At 42.8% G+C, this 16,450-nt stretch overlaps 1 protein-coding gene across 1 annotated transcript in view; it reads right to left on the reverse strand.

Moving 5' to 3' along the window:
- LOC103611329 (transmembrane protein 161B) overlaps positions 1 to 16,450 on the reverse strand; it is a 68,472-nt gene that overhangs the window by 41,063 nt on the left and 10,959 nt on the right. Inside the window, exon 2 of the mRNA XM_008628830.2 lies at positions 5,487 to 5,567. Within this exon, the coding sequence (XP_008627052.1) occupies positions 5,487 to 5,567 (81 nt within the window). The remainder of the gene's footprint in view (positions 1 to 5,486; positions 5,568 to 16,450) is intronic.

Here is a 16,450-nt window from a genome sequence, read left to right on the forward strand (position 1 = left end):
GATTCAGGAAGTCTATACCTCTCAAGTACCTCAGCCAATGGGGAAAGAGAGAGGGAAGTGCGGCCAGGAAATTAGGATAAAAAGGAAGCTGCATCCTGAAACACAGGACTCCTTTAACATAAGCACCTTAGTATAAAGTATAGATTAATAAAAGTTAAGTGTTGGCTGCTATGCTCAACCGCAACTGCTTTTGCAAGACAAGAAGCCTAGGCCTGGAAGGGGCTACGATGATAAGTGAATAGGAGATGCTATGCCTAACGCTAACTGCTCTTGAAAAAAAACAAACCCCAGTGGACTAAGATGATAAGGGAAAGGAATGCAAGCTAATGGGTTTGGCTAACTGTTTTTCTGCAAAACAAGGGCTTATCCCCTATGGGCTAAGTGATAAGAAGGAAGATGCATGCTAACTGCTGTTTTAATCACAAATAGAAGAACTGTCACAAAGGGTAGAAAAATGTAATAAGAGAATAAGAACATAATCAATACACAATTATAAATGAAGTATAACTAATATAGCAACAAAGTGTGTAATAGTAAAATTAAGTGTGTATTAGCAAAATAGGTGTGTGATGAATGCATTAGATAAGAATAGCGTGGTGTGTTTGTAACCCTAAGATAAAGAAACCACAAGTTATGTAAGACCCCAACCTCTTAAGACTGTAACTTTTAGATAAATGAACAAAAAGGGTGGATGCCGAACTCATAAATGTATAAATAACCTCTGTAAGATGAACATGGTGAGCATGCATATGGAGGTGCAAACCCCTGCATGCTTCCCCTGGCCAGGCCAATAAAGGTGTGCTTTACTTTACAGTACCTTACTGTGGAGTAGATTCCTTTGAATCAGTCTTCCAACAACTTGAGAGACGCCAGGGAAGTGCCCCATGGTCTCTCCCTTTATTCAAATAAAGTTACAGGACTCCTCTGTCTCCTTTTTGGACATAAACCTCTGACATAGTGGATTAATTGTCCTGACACCTTGAAGACATACTAAGGACAGTTTAACCTGAAGTTTTATTCAATACTCCACTTCCCTCCCTTGGTGCCACTATAAATTTTGTAAAGAAGCAGCTTGAGGCCACGTGTGGAGCATCAGGGATCAATATTGCAAATCCCCCCGTCCCTCATTCCTGAGTTGTTGGAGCATTTACAGGGGGCATGCTGGTTTACTAAAGTGGCTTATAATCTCTTTTGTGTTCATCAGGGCAACAAGTGGAAAAGGGCCTTTGTTTGCACATATGGCCATTCTGAGTATTGTGTGATACCTTTTGGCCTCTCTAATGCCCCTGATACCTTTCAGGGCTTTGTCACCAATGTTTTCTGTGACTTGTTGGACAATTATGTCATTGTACATACTCATGACAGTTTACTTGAGGATGTGGGAGGAACATGTTGTTCACTTTCAAGAGGATCTTTCCCAGCTTTGGCTTCATTGCCTTTATGCGAAGCTGAAGTATGCCTTCCTCCAACAGCATATGGACTTCCTGGGTTAGTCAATTGCCCCCGAGGGCATGAGCATAGTCATGAAAAAGACTGATACTCTTCTCTGTTGGCAGTGTCCCCTGGTGGTGTGTGGTGTGCAGTGATTTTTAGGCTTTGCTAATTTTTAATCGGCATTTTACTTGGAATTTTGCTCAAAAGGTTGCTCCGCTCAGAGCATTGACTCATAAGGGTGTCCCTTTTCAGTGGACACTCAAGGTTCAGGGGGCCTTTGATGACTTGAAGCAGGCATTTACGATGGTCCCATTTTTGGCCCACCTGGATACCAGTCACCCCTTTGTGATGGAGCCAGATGCTTCTGTCCATGCCATCAGGCCAGTACTTTCTCAGTGTCATTCACTGAATGGACAGCTTCATCCTTATGCCTATTTCTCCTGCCAGTCAACTGCCACAGAGAGGAATTACAGTGACTGGGATGAAGAGTTGTTGGCCCTCGTGGAGGCATGTGCTGAGTGGAGGCACCTTCTTGTGGGACCTGCCGAACCCCCTTTGGTTCTGACTGACCATTGAAATTTGGAATATTTTAGGAATCTGAAGTGCTTCTCTCCCAGCTGAATTGTTGGGCAAATTTTCGGTCTCAGTTTCCATTTATTGTCACCTTCAGGCTGGGTAAACAGAATGGCAGGGCAGATGCCCTGGTCTGTCAGGAAGCCTCAGAGGGAGATGCTGAGGCAGATCTGCTACCCTGTCACTTCTCTCTCTGCAAAATTTTTTTGCTGCTATGCCAGCCAATATCTTAGTTCTGTGCATCAGAACTTGGCTGGTGATCCTTTGGCCATTAGTTTTGGGCAGGGGATACTTCACAGAATTCGCAGGAGAAGGATGGTTGTCTGTATTGTGATGAGGGACTGTATATCCCTGCCAACCCACTGCGCATGTAAGGTCCTTCAGCGCTGTCATGATGCACTGACAGCAGGGCACAGTGGTCATCAGACCTCATCAATCTCTACCATCATCTCCAGTTATGGTCCAGGGCCAGAGAGAATGTTGTGTCTGGGCTATTTTGGATTCCAGGATATTCTGGGGTACCTTGCAGTATTTGACTGATTGGGTGGGTCATGACCCAGAGGTTCCTGGGCACCTGTTATCCTGCTAAGTTTGGTCCACTGGAGGATGTGGGGGCACACCCTGGGTGAAGGCAGGAGATAGTGTCAGGGTTACAAAGATGTCTGTTCAAATGAGACGATCTGTAAATATTAAGTCTTCAGCTGCCGTTGTTGTGGTATCAGGAGAGCTAATAAAATTGATTAGCAGGCAGAGCTTGGCTTCTCCAAGCTACTGCCTGCAAGACCCTTTGAATCTTATGTCTCTGTCTCTTGTCTTGGGCCTGCCCTGACAAGCAGCTTCTTCAGAGAACAGAGAGGTATATCCACTGAGTGGAACTTAAGGTTATTATACATGTTATTGTTATATTAGCAAAGTAAAGAAAGCAGCATTTAAGTCTCCACATTACCATCCTGATTCCCTTTGAAGTTTCATATCCATCTGTCAATAAAATTTACCTTATTACAAACAACTACATATATATTAAAACTATATTTTCTTGGTTAGATATTTATAGACTATGACAAATACCCCAATCATAGTAATGAAATGATATTAACAGAATTTGACTGTGTAGACATAAAAACATAGCACCACATTTGAAACATTACATGAAAAAGTTTAACAAGTGGAAAAGGACTTAATGCAAATAGGTGATCTGTGATACTGTTTTCTATCACGATTCACAGTAAATTTTTCCAAGATTACAAAATTTAAGCTCATATGTAAGTACGCATTATCATGCCATACTTTCACACAGCAGAGAGGATATGATTGCCCTGGTGAAAGTGAGAATATGCATGCTTTGGGTGGCAGAAGATTGCCAAGGTTGAGGAAAGGCATTCAGTGTAAACTGCAAATGTTATTTGGTAATGCAACTGTGTTTTCCTGTTGAAGGCTCATATTGGTGAAACATGTAACTTATAGTTATGTAACTGAAGTTATTTTAAATATGAATAATTATCACTGGTTAAATGCACAGTTGTGAATTGCAATAGTATTAACAATTTTGCTTCAATTTGTTACAGAAAACTTGGATAAAATTATTTTCTGACTATCAAAGAATATTGTGACAAACATGTAATATTGAAGAATTATATATTAAAGAAAAGGCTTAATTTTTTAGCCCAACGTTTGGGAAATAAGGTTGCTACCCATATAGCTTAAGTAAGAAATTGAAAAAAAAAAGCTTTGATTTTATGATGAACAGGTTATATGTGCAGTTTATGAATTACCACAAAAGTTACAATTTTAAGAGAGCAGTTTATACTGGAATAATAATAAAAAAGAAAAGACCAAAGGAAACCACCTATTTCACCAAAAAGCAAGTCACTGGGTATTTGTTTTAAACATTTTCAGTTCAGAAATCTTGCATAAACATAGCCAGCTCCACCACCTCAAGATCAGTCTTTGTTCTTGCCCCAATAACACTTCTGGTGAGGCTGTTCCAGAGCTCCATGGCTGAAGATAAGAAATCTGTTTCCAGCTTAAGTTGATAGACAGCTATCCTATCCTTCTTGGACTCTTTGTGCTAGGTTAAACAAGGCAAGCTCTTTTTTTAGCCTCTTCTTGTAAGACAGGCTTTCTGCTTCCTGGATCATCCTAGCAGTCATTCTCTTCACCCGTTTGAGTCAATTCATTTTTCTTGAACACGAGCAATCAGAACTGTACACAGTAATCAAGATGAAGTTCTACATCGGTGGTCTTGTGCAACAGGATTAACATTTCCCTCTCTCTACTGGAAATATGTAGCAGGATGCTCTGCCTATGTGGGGGTAAAACAGCTCAAACAATACCCTATTTGCAAAAGTGTTGGATGGAAAAGGGGGAGGTCATGCTGCTTTCAGTGTCAAAGAATGCTGAGACCAGCCTGACTCATCAATCCCAAAGTTAAATATTCTGAGGAAGAACAATGTTTCCTGAACTATAAAAGCCCAGCCCCACTTTTTAACAGTAGGGCCTTCTAACATATCCCTTCTTGGAGTATGTGTGGGGATTCCTCCCTTGAGTGGGGACACCCCTCAAAGTTACTCCTCTAGGCTGAGCAAAAGAGATTTGCCCATGGTCGTTGGTATGGGTAAGTAACATCAATCTCTACTTCATCATTATTTTGCTAGCTTTAATATAATTGTTTCATTATTGCTTCAATAAATAGTGCACTATACTAGTAGTTATAGCTACCTATACTGCATAGTAAATACTTCTGATTAAGATCTTTTAGTCTGATCATTATCACCATCAATTTGAATAAATTATTTATAATACTTATATAAATATATTTGGTTTACCATCCTTAATCCTGCGGGACAAAGTTGTGTAAAGGCTCAATTACACCTATACAATCCTTTAGACATAAACTGTTGACTAAGTCTGCAGTCTAGAATTGGATCCAGCTGCACACAGGGTCCTCTCTGAGGAGTAGTTTAGAAAGTGAGGGGGTCCTTTCTGAACCTCATGACTCAACAGGAGGGCTTCTCTAATTGCCCGTGACAAAATACCTCGCCCAATATATCCTAGGAACCCATTTACCCTTTTCACAGCTGCATAAGAATGGCAGCTCACAGTAATCCTCCGTTCAGCTAATATACTCAAATCTTTCTCATCTTGCTTCAAGCTGAAGAGCTTCAGTTGAATATAAGATTTCCTATTCTCAGTCTTTGAATAGATCCATTAAGAATTTTTTTTGCCATCAAACTAGCAATGTCACAGATGACTTTTGAAGACTGGGAATTACCCAGTTCTGTACAAATTGGGCATGTTAAGCACTCTGTTAAGCCAAAAGAACACAGTTCAGTATAGAGCTGTGGTAATCAAAGCAAGCAGGCCAATTAATTATATGCAAGAAGTTTAAGACACACAAATTCAGAGGTTTGCCAGTAAAGTACTTACTTATATGAATTAAAAAACAAAACCAAAAAAGACCACTTAAAACAAGTTTTTACCTATCCTTTTTGCTCTTGCTTCTTTGTTTCCCTGCAAAAAGTCTTAGATCTTCTTCAGTAGGATGCCGATACCATTGTAAACTAAGGAAAAAAACAACTCAAGTAAAACAATGTCAGTATGAGCAATTCAGAGTGCTTTTTACAAGTAAAACTATATATCAACACACATACATACACACATTAAACCATGTATTTTGCAGCACCTAACCAAAATACCTTTGTGTTAGAAGTACCAACATTGTCTTAACTGATGAATTACAGCTAAACTTCAACTGTCTCCAGTATAAAAAGGACATGCTCATAATTAGAAAGGTTTGAAACTATCAACATGCCATTCAAGTGAAAGCAATTGTGCTTCTTAAAACACCAATTTTTCAAGTTGTCATCGACCACAGCAAAGACTGTACCTATTTTGGAAAAAGGTCACTATGTCATTACAATTACTTATGAGAATCATGTTCTAAATGATTTTACTAAGGATAACTACCCTTCTAAAAAGAAAAGTAACTTTAAAAAAATCTGTAACAGCTGTTATGGAATAACCATAACCAGTTTTTTTTCTTACACAGACCAGATCTTAACATCTACATTCCTGTCCTGAAAAACACCACAGTGATATATTCAACTCTTACTAGAAAGAAGAAAAAATGAACAGCACAGATTAAAAATGCATAGATATTTGTAAATGAAAGGTATTTAAATGTAGCGTAGAAAAATATTTGTACATTGGGTTTATATGGGGAGGTTTTGACAGTGGGGGTGTGGGAGGGGGGGATGTGTGTGGGGGTGGCCTCTGTGAGAAGACACCAGAAGCTGCCCCTATATCAGGCAGAGCCAGTTCCAGCCAGCTCCAAAATTGACCCACCACTGCCCAAGGCCAAGCCAAGCAGTGATGTTGGTAGCATCTCTGTGATAGCATATTTAAGAAAGGGTAAAAAACACTGTGCAGCAACTGTGAGAGAGAAGTGAGGAAAAAAAATAGAAATGAGAAAAACAATCCTGCAGACACCAAGGTCAGTGAAAGAGGAAGGGGAGGAGATGCTTCAGGCACCGTAGCAGAGATACTGTTTCACCCAGTGGTGAAGATCATGGTGAAGCAGGTTGTCCTGCAGCCTATGGAGGTTCACACCATAACACATATTCACATTGCAGCCCATGGAGAACCCTTAAATGCAGCAGGTGGATGTGCACTGAAGGAAGCTGCAGCCTGAGGAGAGCCCGTGTTAAAGCAGATTTTCCTGAAGGTCTGTACCCCGTGGGAGGGACCCCACCCTGCAGAAGAGAAAAATCATGAGGAATAAAGAGTGGCAAAGACAAACTCCCATTCCCTTGCACTGCTCAGGGTGATTGAAGGAGGTAAAAGACTCATAGATAGTCTTGGGTTGGAAGGGACCTTTAAAGATCATCTAGTCCAACCACCTTGTAGGAACATCTTCCACTAGATCAAGTTGCTCAAAGCTCCATCCAACCTGGCCTTGAATACTTCCAGGGATGGGGCATCTAAAACCTCTCTGGGGAACCTCTTCTAGTGTCTCACCACCCTCATCATATTTAAAAAACAAAAAAAGTCTTCCTTACATCCAATCTAAATCTACTCTCAGTTTAAAACTCTTGCCCCCTGTCCTCTCACTATCTGCCCATGTAAAAAGTCTCCTTCCATCTTATAAGCTCCCTTTAAGCATTGAAAGGCTGAAATAAGGTCTCCCCAGAACCTTCTCCAGTATGAACAAACCTGTCTTCCTAGGAGAGGTGCTCCAGCCATCTGATCATCTTCATGGCCTCCTCTGTACCTGCTACAACAGGCCCATGTCTTTCTTGTGCTGAGGACCCCAGAACTGGACACAGTACTCCAGGTGGGGTCACACGAAGGCAGAATAGAGGGGCAGAATCCCCTCCCCTGCCCTGCTGGCCATACTGCTTTTGATACAGCCCAGGACAGAATTTGCTTTCTGGGCTGCAAGCACACATTGCCAGCTCACGTCCAATTTTTCATCCACCAGTGCCCCCAAGTCCTTCTCTGCAAGGCTGGTCTCAATCCATTCATCTCCTAGTCTGTACTAATATTAGGAATTGCCCTGACCCATGTGCAGCACCTTGCACTTGGCCTTGTTGAACTTCATGAGGTTCTCATGAGCCCACTTCTCAAGCCTGACAAGGTTCCTCTGGCTGGCATCCCTTCTCTCAAGTGGATCAACTGCACCACACAGGTTGGAGTGTTTGACATTAAACTGAACTTTAGTGGAGGATGGGAAGGTTGAAAGGAAGAACAATGGTGGGACAAACATGCAATGAATGCTTTAGGAGAAACTTCCAATTTGGGAAGTTTGATTGCTGGTATAATAAAGTGTTTAATGGGCACTTGCATAGAGCTCACTGACATCTTAAAATAATTTAAGAATTAGTATGAGAGTTCAAGCTAGCAATGGTATAAAGAACACAATGTGTTTAATAGAGGTTTCCACATGGGTGTATGTAGGTGTAATTGTGCTAAATATTTGACTTATGCTGGAATTTTTTTCAATAGAAAATAAGTTTAGTACAAGCTAATAATATACTACAGAAATTAAAAACATTGAATATTATAAATTTCACCTGAAGGAATTCACTGTCAGTTCAAACACAAAAACCAAACAAAAACAAAAAAACACAAACAGAAAAGCACCTCACCAATCCCCATCCCTCAAAAAAACACCCACCCCAAACAAACCCAGACTAGACATTGACATGAAGGTGGAAGTGAATTTTGTTGTTTTTCTTGAGGGATCTGTAAGAGTGAAAATTATTTCATTAATTCACTTTCATCATATGAGGTCCCAAATGAAACATTTATTGTTTTTGCAAAGGAACTTGGATACAAAACAGACACTGTAAGACTGAGAAGTAACAAAGCAGCTACCTTTTCATCGAAGACAAACTACGAAGATACTTTTTTTATTTCTTAATTTTTTAATATGATCTAGAGAAAGTGTGGTGAAGTCCAGAAATAGTAATCTGCTCATCTGCTTGAGCACTCATCTCCCAGATTTGAACTTGACATTTTGAATGCACTACAAGTAAGTGATAACCCCTTTCAATCATGCAAATCACTTGTGTTGGAAGCTTTCCTACAGATAGACATACAGCACCTAATAAAGAAGCACAGAAAATTTCTTGTTCTGTGTAGTGTACTAGTACAAATCAATGATGCTTTAACCATAACTACAATATAATTACACTCTAGAACTACTGTTCAAGTGATTCATAGTAGTAATTAACAGTATGAGTCAAATAAATAAGCCCTACATACCTTGTGTTTGAAATCTTTTGGTTTAGAGATTGAAACATTTTAATAAAGGTAGACTTAAAGATTTGGAGTTCATATGTGTTCCAGATTAGATATGGTTAAAGGTGAGGTTCCAGAACTGCACCTTTGACATATGCAAATTAATTTGAATAGAAACAACACCACAGATATTCCCTGGTTGAATCAAATCATGAATGAATGACCAACAAAACATCAGTTTTCTCTTTTCCTAAAATGGACCCCAAAATAAGACAGAAGTATCTGAGAATATTTAAAAGCAATTGGGATTGATTTATCAGTTAAAAATTCAAAGGCCTATGCAAATACCTGAGTTGCCAATTAACCAAGTTCAGTTAATATGAATACTGAAATTCTGTTCAAACTCTGAAAACAGTATAGATTTACTGTTGAAAACATCTATATTTCTTCTCAAATTTAAGCTTTTTAATTTTTCACTTCCCTAGACCTGCTGGCCATGCTATTTCTGATACAAGAGGAGATGCCATTGGCCTTCTTGGCCACCTGGGCACACGCTGGCTCATGTTCAGCTGGTGGCAACCAGCATCCCCAGGTCCTTTTCTACCAGGCAGCTTTCCAGCCACTCTGCCCCAAGCCTGTAGGGCTGCAGAAGGTTGTTGTGACCCAAGCACAGGACTCAGCACTTCACCTTGTTGAACCTTGTACAATCGGCCTCAGCCCATCAATCCAGCCTGTCCAGATCTCTCTGCAGACCCTTCCCTACTCTTAAGATCAACACTACCACCGAACTTGATGTCATCTGCAAACTTGCTGAGGGTGCACTCAATCCACTTGTCCAGGTTGTTGATGAAGACATTAAACAGGACTGGCCCCAATACTGAGCCCGGAGGAACCCCAGTAGTGACCAGATGCCATCTGGATGTAATTCTACCACTCGCTGGCTGGATGGCTGGGCCCAGAGAAGAATACACCAGTCTGAACTGTGGGGAAGTCAGTTTCTCCAGAAGAATGCTGTGGTAAACTGTCAGTCTCTACTAAAATCTAGGTAGACAACACCCACAGCCTTTCCTTCATCCACTAAGCGGGTCACTTTGTCATAGAAGGAGACCAGGTTGGTCAAGCAGGACCTGCCTTTCATAACTCCATGCTGGCTGGGTGTACTAGTTTGAAAGCAAACCAATGAGACTAGAAATCAGAACTACAATTTAATAGGAAAATTAAAAATAAATGCAATAGTACAAAAACACTGACACCCTGTTGGTCAGGGTGGTGGTAGCAGTCCAATTAAATGGTGGCTGCAGTCCTCCTGAAGTGATGGATGTGGTTCTGTTGAAGTGGTGATCCTGTAGAAGGGTCTGGTCTTCCTCTGAAGGTCCAGTGGTGGTTATGTAGCTCTTGTCCTCTAGGAATCCAGTATGTAAGGGCTGAGTGTGGTGTTCCAAACCTCAGATTATATCCAGGTAGGAATGCTTGGTTCCTTCCCCTGAGCGGAGCATCTCACAATGGGATGATATAATTTTATGAGTCATGCAGTGAGGCTTGATAGCCCATTAAAAGAAAGGGAGTTATCAGGGATGTGTCATGGAAGAAATAAAGAACACTGCCCCACCTGGTTTTAACAGATGGTGATAGAATACATGCTTTTGGTTACATCTTACATTGTAACCTAAGACACTGGGCCTGATCATCTGGTTGCCTTGTACATGCCACATGATGGCACTCAAGAGAACCTGCTCCATGACTTCCCCCAGCACCAAGGTCAGGCTGAAAGGCCTGGTAGTTTCAATCCTTCTTGTAGATGGGCATCATATTTGCCAACTTCCTATCACCTAGGACCTCCCTGGTTTGCCAGGACTGCTGGTAAATGATTGAAAGTGGCTTGGTGAGCACTTCGGCCAACTCCCTCGTACTCTTGGGTGGATCCCATCTGGCTCCATGGACTTGTGTGTGTTTCAGTGGTGTAGCAGGTCACTGACCATTCCCTCCTGGATTATGGGGGCTTCCTTCTGCTCCCTGTATCTTTCTTCTAGCTCAGATGGATGGGTACCTTTAGGACAACTGGTCTTTTACTTCCTGTGTGACCATTCTCAGGCACTTCTGTGGTTTCTAACACATCGAAACCCCTTGTGTCTTTGCTGCTGCATGGATCTTAATCCCCTACCTGCGCTGAGATGGTAGACCAAAGGACCTTGGTAGCACACTGTCCCTCAAACATTGGCATGGTACCCCCAGGTTTATCTCTGTTTGTTGGGGCCCTCCCCCCTGCCATGTGGTCCTGGGAGAGGGGCCCTGGAGGGGAGACACGGGGTTTCCCTAGCCCCTGGTCAGCCTTGTTCCCCATTGGTTGTTTTGTGTTCCCCTGCGTGGGCAAGGAACCTCGGGTCCCATGATTGCCTCAGTTCCTCGGCAGATCCTCAACCATGTGGCTGGGAAAATAAACATCTCTCTGAAACATCTATCAAGAATCGGTCCATATATATTTCTTTTCCACGGGCCTCGTTGATTGATATGCGTGTTGTAATTTCCCCACTGTGACATCTGTTGAGCTTGGTTTTGTCCCCATCCCCCTTCAAATCTAGTTTAAAGCTCTCTCAAAGAGCCCTGCTAACTCCTGAGCTAAAATCCTTTTCCCCTTTGAGATGAGTGGACCTCATCTGTTGCCAGCAGGCTTGGTGTTGTATAAACTGACCCACGATCAGAAATCCCAAAATTCTGCTGGTAACACCAGTCTTAAAGCCAGTTATTCATCTTCATGATTTTCCTGTTTCTTGTCCTATCATTCCCCGCAACTGGCAGGACAGAACACAGTTGTGCTCCAGATCCCTCAACCAATAGTCTCAAGTCCCTGAGGTCCCTCTTGATTGTCTGCAGACTTCTTGCTGGGACTTTGTTGCTACCCACCTGGAAAACCAATAGCAGATAATAATCAGAGAACTGTACCAGGCTGGGAAGTTTCTTGGTGATGTCCCTTACCCAGGCGCCAGGGAGGCAGCACACTTGGTTGGAAATATTAAATGCTCCCCTTGCAATTCATGTATTTAATCTATTGTTATAAAGTAGCATATTGACATTTATACTAATCCTGTCCTATGAAGCATTAAAAATCAATTTTTAGTAAGGACCTAAGCACTCTTTATATGCAAGGCTAATCAGCAGACAGATTATTAAAAATACTGAGGAAATACAGAAAAAAAATCCTTCTGTACTTGTAGTGTCATATTCAATTTAGCTTTGTAATATTAAAATGTGGCTTATGCCTTTAAAAATATGAGTTGGATAGCAGCTAACTTTGACTGATATGATTAAAGCAACAAACTTTAAGCCTATTCTTTTACAGCAACACTGTCTTACACTTTGAGCCTATAAGTCCAGTGTCACAATACTATAGTTTTATTAAAATCCAATAATAGTAAATTAATTTTTTTTAAATTAATTTAAATTAGTTTGGTTTACTGCTTCTACTTGTCCTGGGTAACCCAAACCATTATTGTATTCCATATCTCTCTGTGCCCAAAAATTGTTACTGTCTCTTTAGGATCCAGCACTGCAGCCAGAAAAAGAACAGTGGGGGCAGGCGCTGCCTGGACTTTAAGTTGGAGCAGGGAAGCAGGGCCCTCTGTTTTGCCTGGAGGCTTTTGCTCAAGGCAGAAGCTCTGCTTCATCAGAGGTTGTCTCAGGTGGGATTTTCTGGGCTTCCACAGTAGCAATTTGGAAAAACTACATTTCGCAATTAGAAACTGTTTCAGAGTGAATTTGGAAAACCCTATCAACATCGCAAAGCTTGAGCCGGTCCTGGGGCCAGGCCACAAGGCATTGGTGCCGAGAGACCATTTCTCCGCTCCCCCAACACACCAGCAGCTTGGAAGACAGCAGCGCCAACACCGGTGGAATCCAGCAGGTGGCAGGAGGAAGCAGCAAGCAGTGGCACTGACCCCACATGTGCCAGCAATCCTTATCTCCCACTAGAACTGCTTTGTAAGCTCCTACCTTCCCAGGAGGGTTTCTTTTGGTCTGCCATCTTTTCCATTTGTCTCCTGGACTGTGCAGTCACCTGTGAAGGCCGCCGTCTTGGGACGGAGGGGTATTCCACCATTTTGAGTTTCTCTTTGTTCACGTGGAGTTTGTGAGACTTAGCAATTTTTATATAGTGATTATTTACTGTTATTTTTTGCCTGTTGCAGTTTGACTTGTTAGTAAGATGTTATTTTTTCACTTATATCTACTCATATTTCACTTCTCCTTGTTGGTGGAAAGGGATTGGATAATACTGTAAGGGGAGGCAACTCATTCCAGAGTGCCTACCTCCTAAATTGTCTTAAACCGAGACAAATTTGCTGCCCAACTACAAGAGGCATGAGAGAGAAAATAAAAAAATAAGAATTTTTGTAAGGAACATTTGGTATTGGGTACAGAACTTACTGGTCACCATGCTGCTCAGTCTAATCATGGGGCTGTGGCACCTAGGCTTGTATACTTCTCTGTATATATGGGACAATCTGCCTGAGATATTGTTCCGGTTTGGTCAAATTTAGAGATATATCCTCTGAGAGGAGGCACAACCACCCCTCCCCCCACCAGGTTCGGGAAAAATAAATTTTCCTCAAAGGAAAGTGAGAGATAAAAACTATTTATTTAACAAACACACGGGAAAAGGATAATAATGCTAAATAATAAATTCTTTTGCTGTGAAAAAAAAAACCTGGGAAAGTGTTAGAGTCCTCCCTTTGGTCTCCTCGGAGCTGGGGCTTGGCCCAGGGCCAGGCCCCCTGTGCTCAGTGGAAAGTCCTCCCGATGTGTTCTGATATTGAAGCAGTCCAGCAGAAAAGGGAGAAAATCCAAAATTCCAGGGAAGGAAAAAAGTTCAACTCTCAGTCTCTCTCCGGAGAAAAAGAAACTGAAAAACTGGCTGAAAGCTGACTGGAAAAAAACCTGCAAGCCGGGTGCTTCCTTGCTCCCCCACCGCAGCTGGAAAAAAAGTCGCTATTTCTGTGTGTAAACTGCTTTGAAAAAGTTTTGCTCCATTTTTTCCTTCCTCCTCTCAGGCTCAGTTTAAAGGCATAGAAAGGCACAAGCATTAATTTCTGGGCATAGGGCAGCGATATGGGATACCCATCATAAAGTCACCCCAAGACAGATATGGATCTTTTTTGGATCAGAGACACAAACCAAGATTGCTTTGTTGATACACTCTGCAATATTAGCTTATGTACAGATAACAGCAGAGGCAATGAAGAGTATTTGGGATGTGTATTCACTGTTGTTTGCCTGTCCTGGTCTCAGCTGCTACTTCTGAGGGTTTATTAATAATCACACCCAGCCTGTTGGGGGAACAGGAGGGAATTATTTTTCCCAGTCTTTTACCTGCTTCTCCCCATTCAGGTCAGACACATCACCTTTTGAGAATGTTCATTTCCCTCTGGATGTTAAAGACACCATATTTTTGTTGCTAATTCTGCTATGTCTCCTCTATACGGTCTACAACCCATTTAGAATCGGGGCTGAGATTTCCAGGGAGGTTGCTCAGAGATCTGCCCCATTGGTGGAAAATGTTGAGTGGCATGGAATGTGGGAGGATATAGGCCAGGTCCTGAAGAAATACTTTGCCCCAATAGTTTGGAATTTCCTCCCTGAACAAATACAGAACTCAGCTAAGATAGCAGAATATCTGAAAGAAAATTGCAATGACAGCTCCAAAGAGGGGCAGCTTATTGCACTGTGCTGGGCCCTGGCTAATGCTTATTGCACGCTGCTTGATACCGTACAGCAGCAGCTACAGCCAGAGGGGGAAGGCAAACAAATCGGCAGACACCACGATCACTCAGGCTGCAGTTAAACCAGAAGGGCAGCCTAAGCCAATAGCAGTCGCCCCTGTCCAAAGGAGAAAATACAAGACCAAATCCATTCACCCGGTGGATAACGATGGGGAGGCAGGACCCTCACAGCCAGCAGAGGAATCAGAACCAGAAATAATCACTGAATCTTTGTCCTTCGAAAGTCTCTGCAATCTGAGAAAAGACTTCACCCAACAACCTGATGAGTCTATATTGAGCTGGTTTATCCAAGTCTGGGACACTGCAGGTGATGGTCCAATTTTGGACAGTATTGAAACAAGGCACTTGGGATCTCTGTCACATGATGTGGGTATCGATCAGGGGATCGTGAGGAGGCCTTAACCTCTCAGCCTCTGGACATGACTTTTAGCAAGTGGGAATGAGAGATACCTTTGCCCAGATCTCCAGCTGCAGCAAGGCCCTTGGAAAACCATGGAGCAAGGAATCCAACATTTGCGAGAACTGGCTGTGATAGAGATCCTTTTCTCAAATTACAACCACACCACTAAGAGTCCAGATCTGGTAAAATGTACAACACTGATGTGGCTCAAGCTCGCACCACTTGGGACCCAAGCGTACTCCCAGTTCCTAGCATCACTGCAGTGGAATGAGGAAAATGAGCAAGTGGGTGCTATGACAAGAAGGTTCCAAACATATGAAGATACTGTCCATGCCCCAACATGAGCCCAAGTCTCAGCCATGGAAACAGATTTGACCAAGCATACATGGAAATTGGAAGAGAGAAACTCAGCAAGGAGCTTAAAAAGGGCCTTCTCCAAGTCTCGTCAGTAAAGACCAGAGTACCTGTTATCAGAAGCAGATGTCCCCCAGCTAGGGAGAGGGGGTACACCCCATGAGCTGACCTGTGGTTCTTCCTATGTGAGCATGGGGAAGATATGAGAAGATGGGATGGAAACCCCACTTTTGTTCTAGCAGCATGGGTGTGTAAGCTAAAGGAAAAAACTACTAACAGAAGGAGTTCTGCAAGAATGAATGTAGCTCCAGTTTCCCATGACCGAGCTGCTATGCATAACAGAAGGGAGGATGACATGTCCGATCCCCTTGAAGGGACCTCCAGAATGTATGCCCAAGGAGGGAGCAATTGCCAGAACTAGAGGGGCCCTGCCTCTAGCCAGGTAGAGGCCAGGGAAAATTGGGTCTTATTGGACTGTGTAACTCTGATGGCCTGGCACATCAGAATCACAAAAATACAAGGCTTTGGTTGACACCAGCACACAATGTACTCTGATACCATTGGGACATGTGGGGGCAGAACCTGTTTCCATTTCTGGGGGTGACAGGGTGTTGGGGTTTTAGAAGTTCTCCTTTTGTTTTTCTTTTTCTCTTAAAGAATTTTCCCATACGAGTTGCCAGGAGACAAATTACTGAGTACTTAAGAGAGACAAAAAGACCTGGCCACAGGGGGAGGGGTCCAACTGGCTGCTCTCTTTTTCCCAGGGTTTCCTCCAGTAGGGCAGGGATGCCACGAGATTTGAACTGGGATAAAGGGGTTGGGTACAGCCCCGAGGGCTCTTGTTCTCCCAGCGGTTGGAGCGAAAAAAGGCTGCCGTGGTTGTGGAGAGAATTCGTCGCCGCTGCAGGTTTCTGCCTTCTGCTGCGTTCCTTCTACTGTGAATGGAGCTTGCTCACTGGAGCGGCTGTTGCACTGGGACCCTAACACCCTACCTTACTAAAAGAGGGACCTTTTCACCATCTGCTCGGGTGCCTCAGGGAAAACCCTGGGATCCCAAGCCCGCCTTTCCCTGCCCCGCTGGGAGCCGGGCTGTGGCCGCTCTGCCCCCACCATTGCTTTGAGCCTTCGCTACACTGTAGTTCCGCACGCCCTGCCTGCAAAGCCCTTTCAGGGTTCA

This window comes from Corvus brachyrhynchos, unplaced genomic scaffold (genome assembly GCF_000691975.1).
Source record: "Corvus brachyrhynchos isolate BGI_N302 unplaced genomic scaffold, ASM69197v1 scaffold652, whole genome shotgun sequence".
Classification (NCBI taxonomy): Eukaryota; Metazoa; Chordata; class Aves; order Passeriformes; family Corvidae; genus Corvus; species Corvus brachyrhynchos.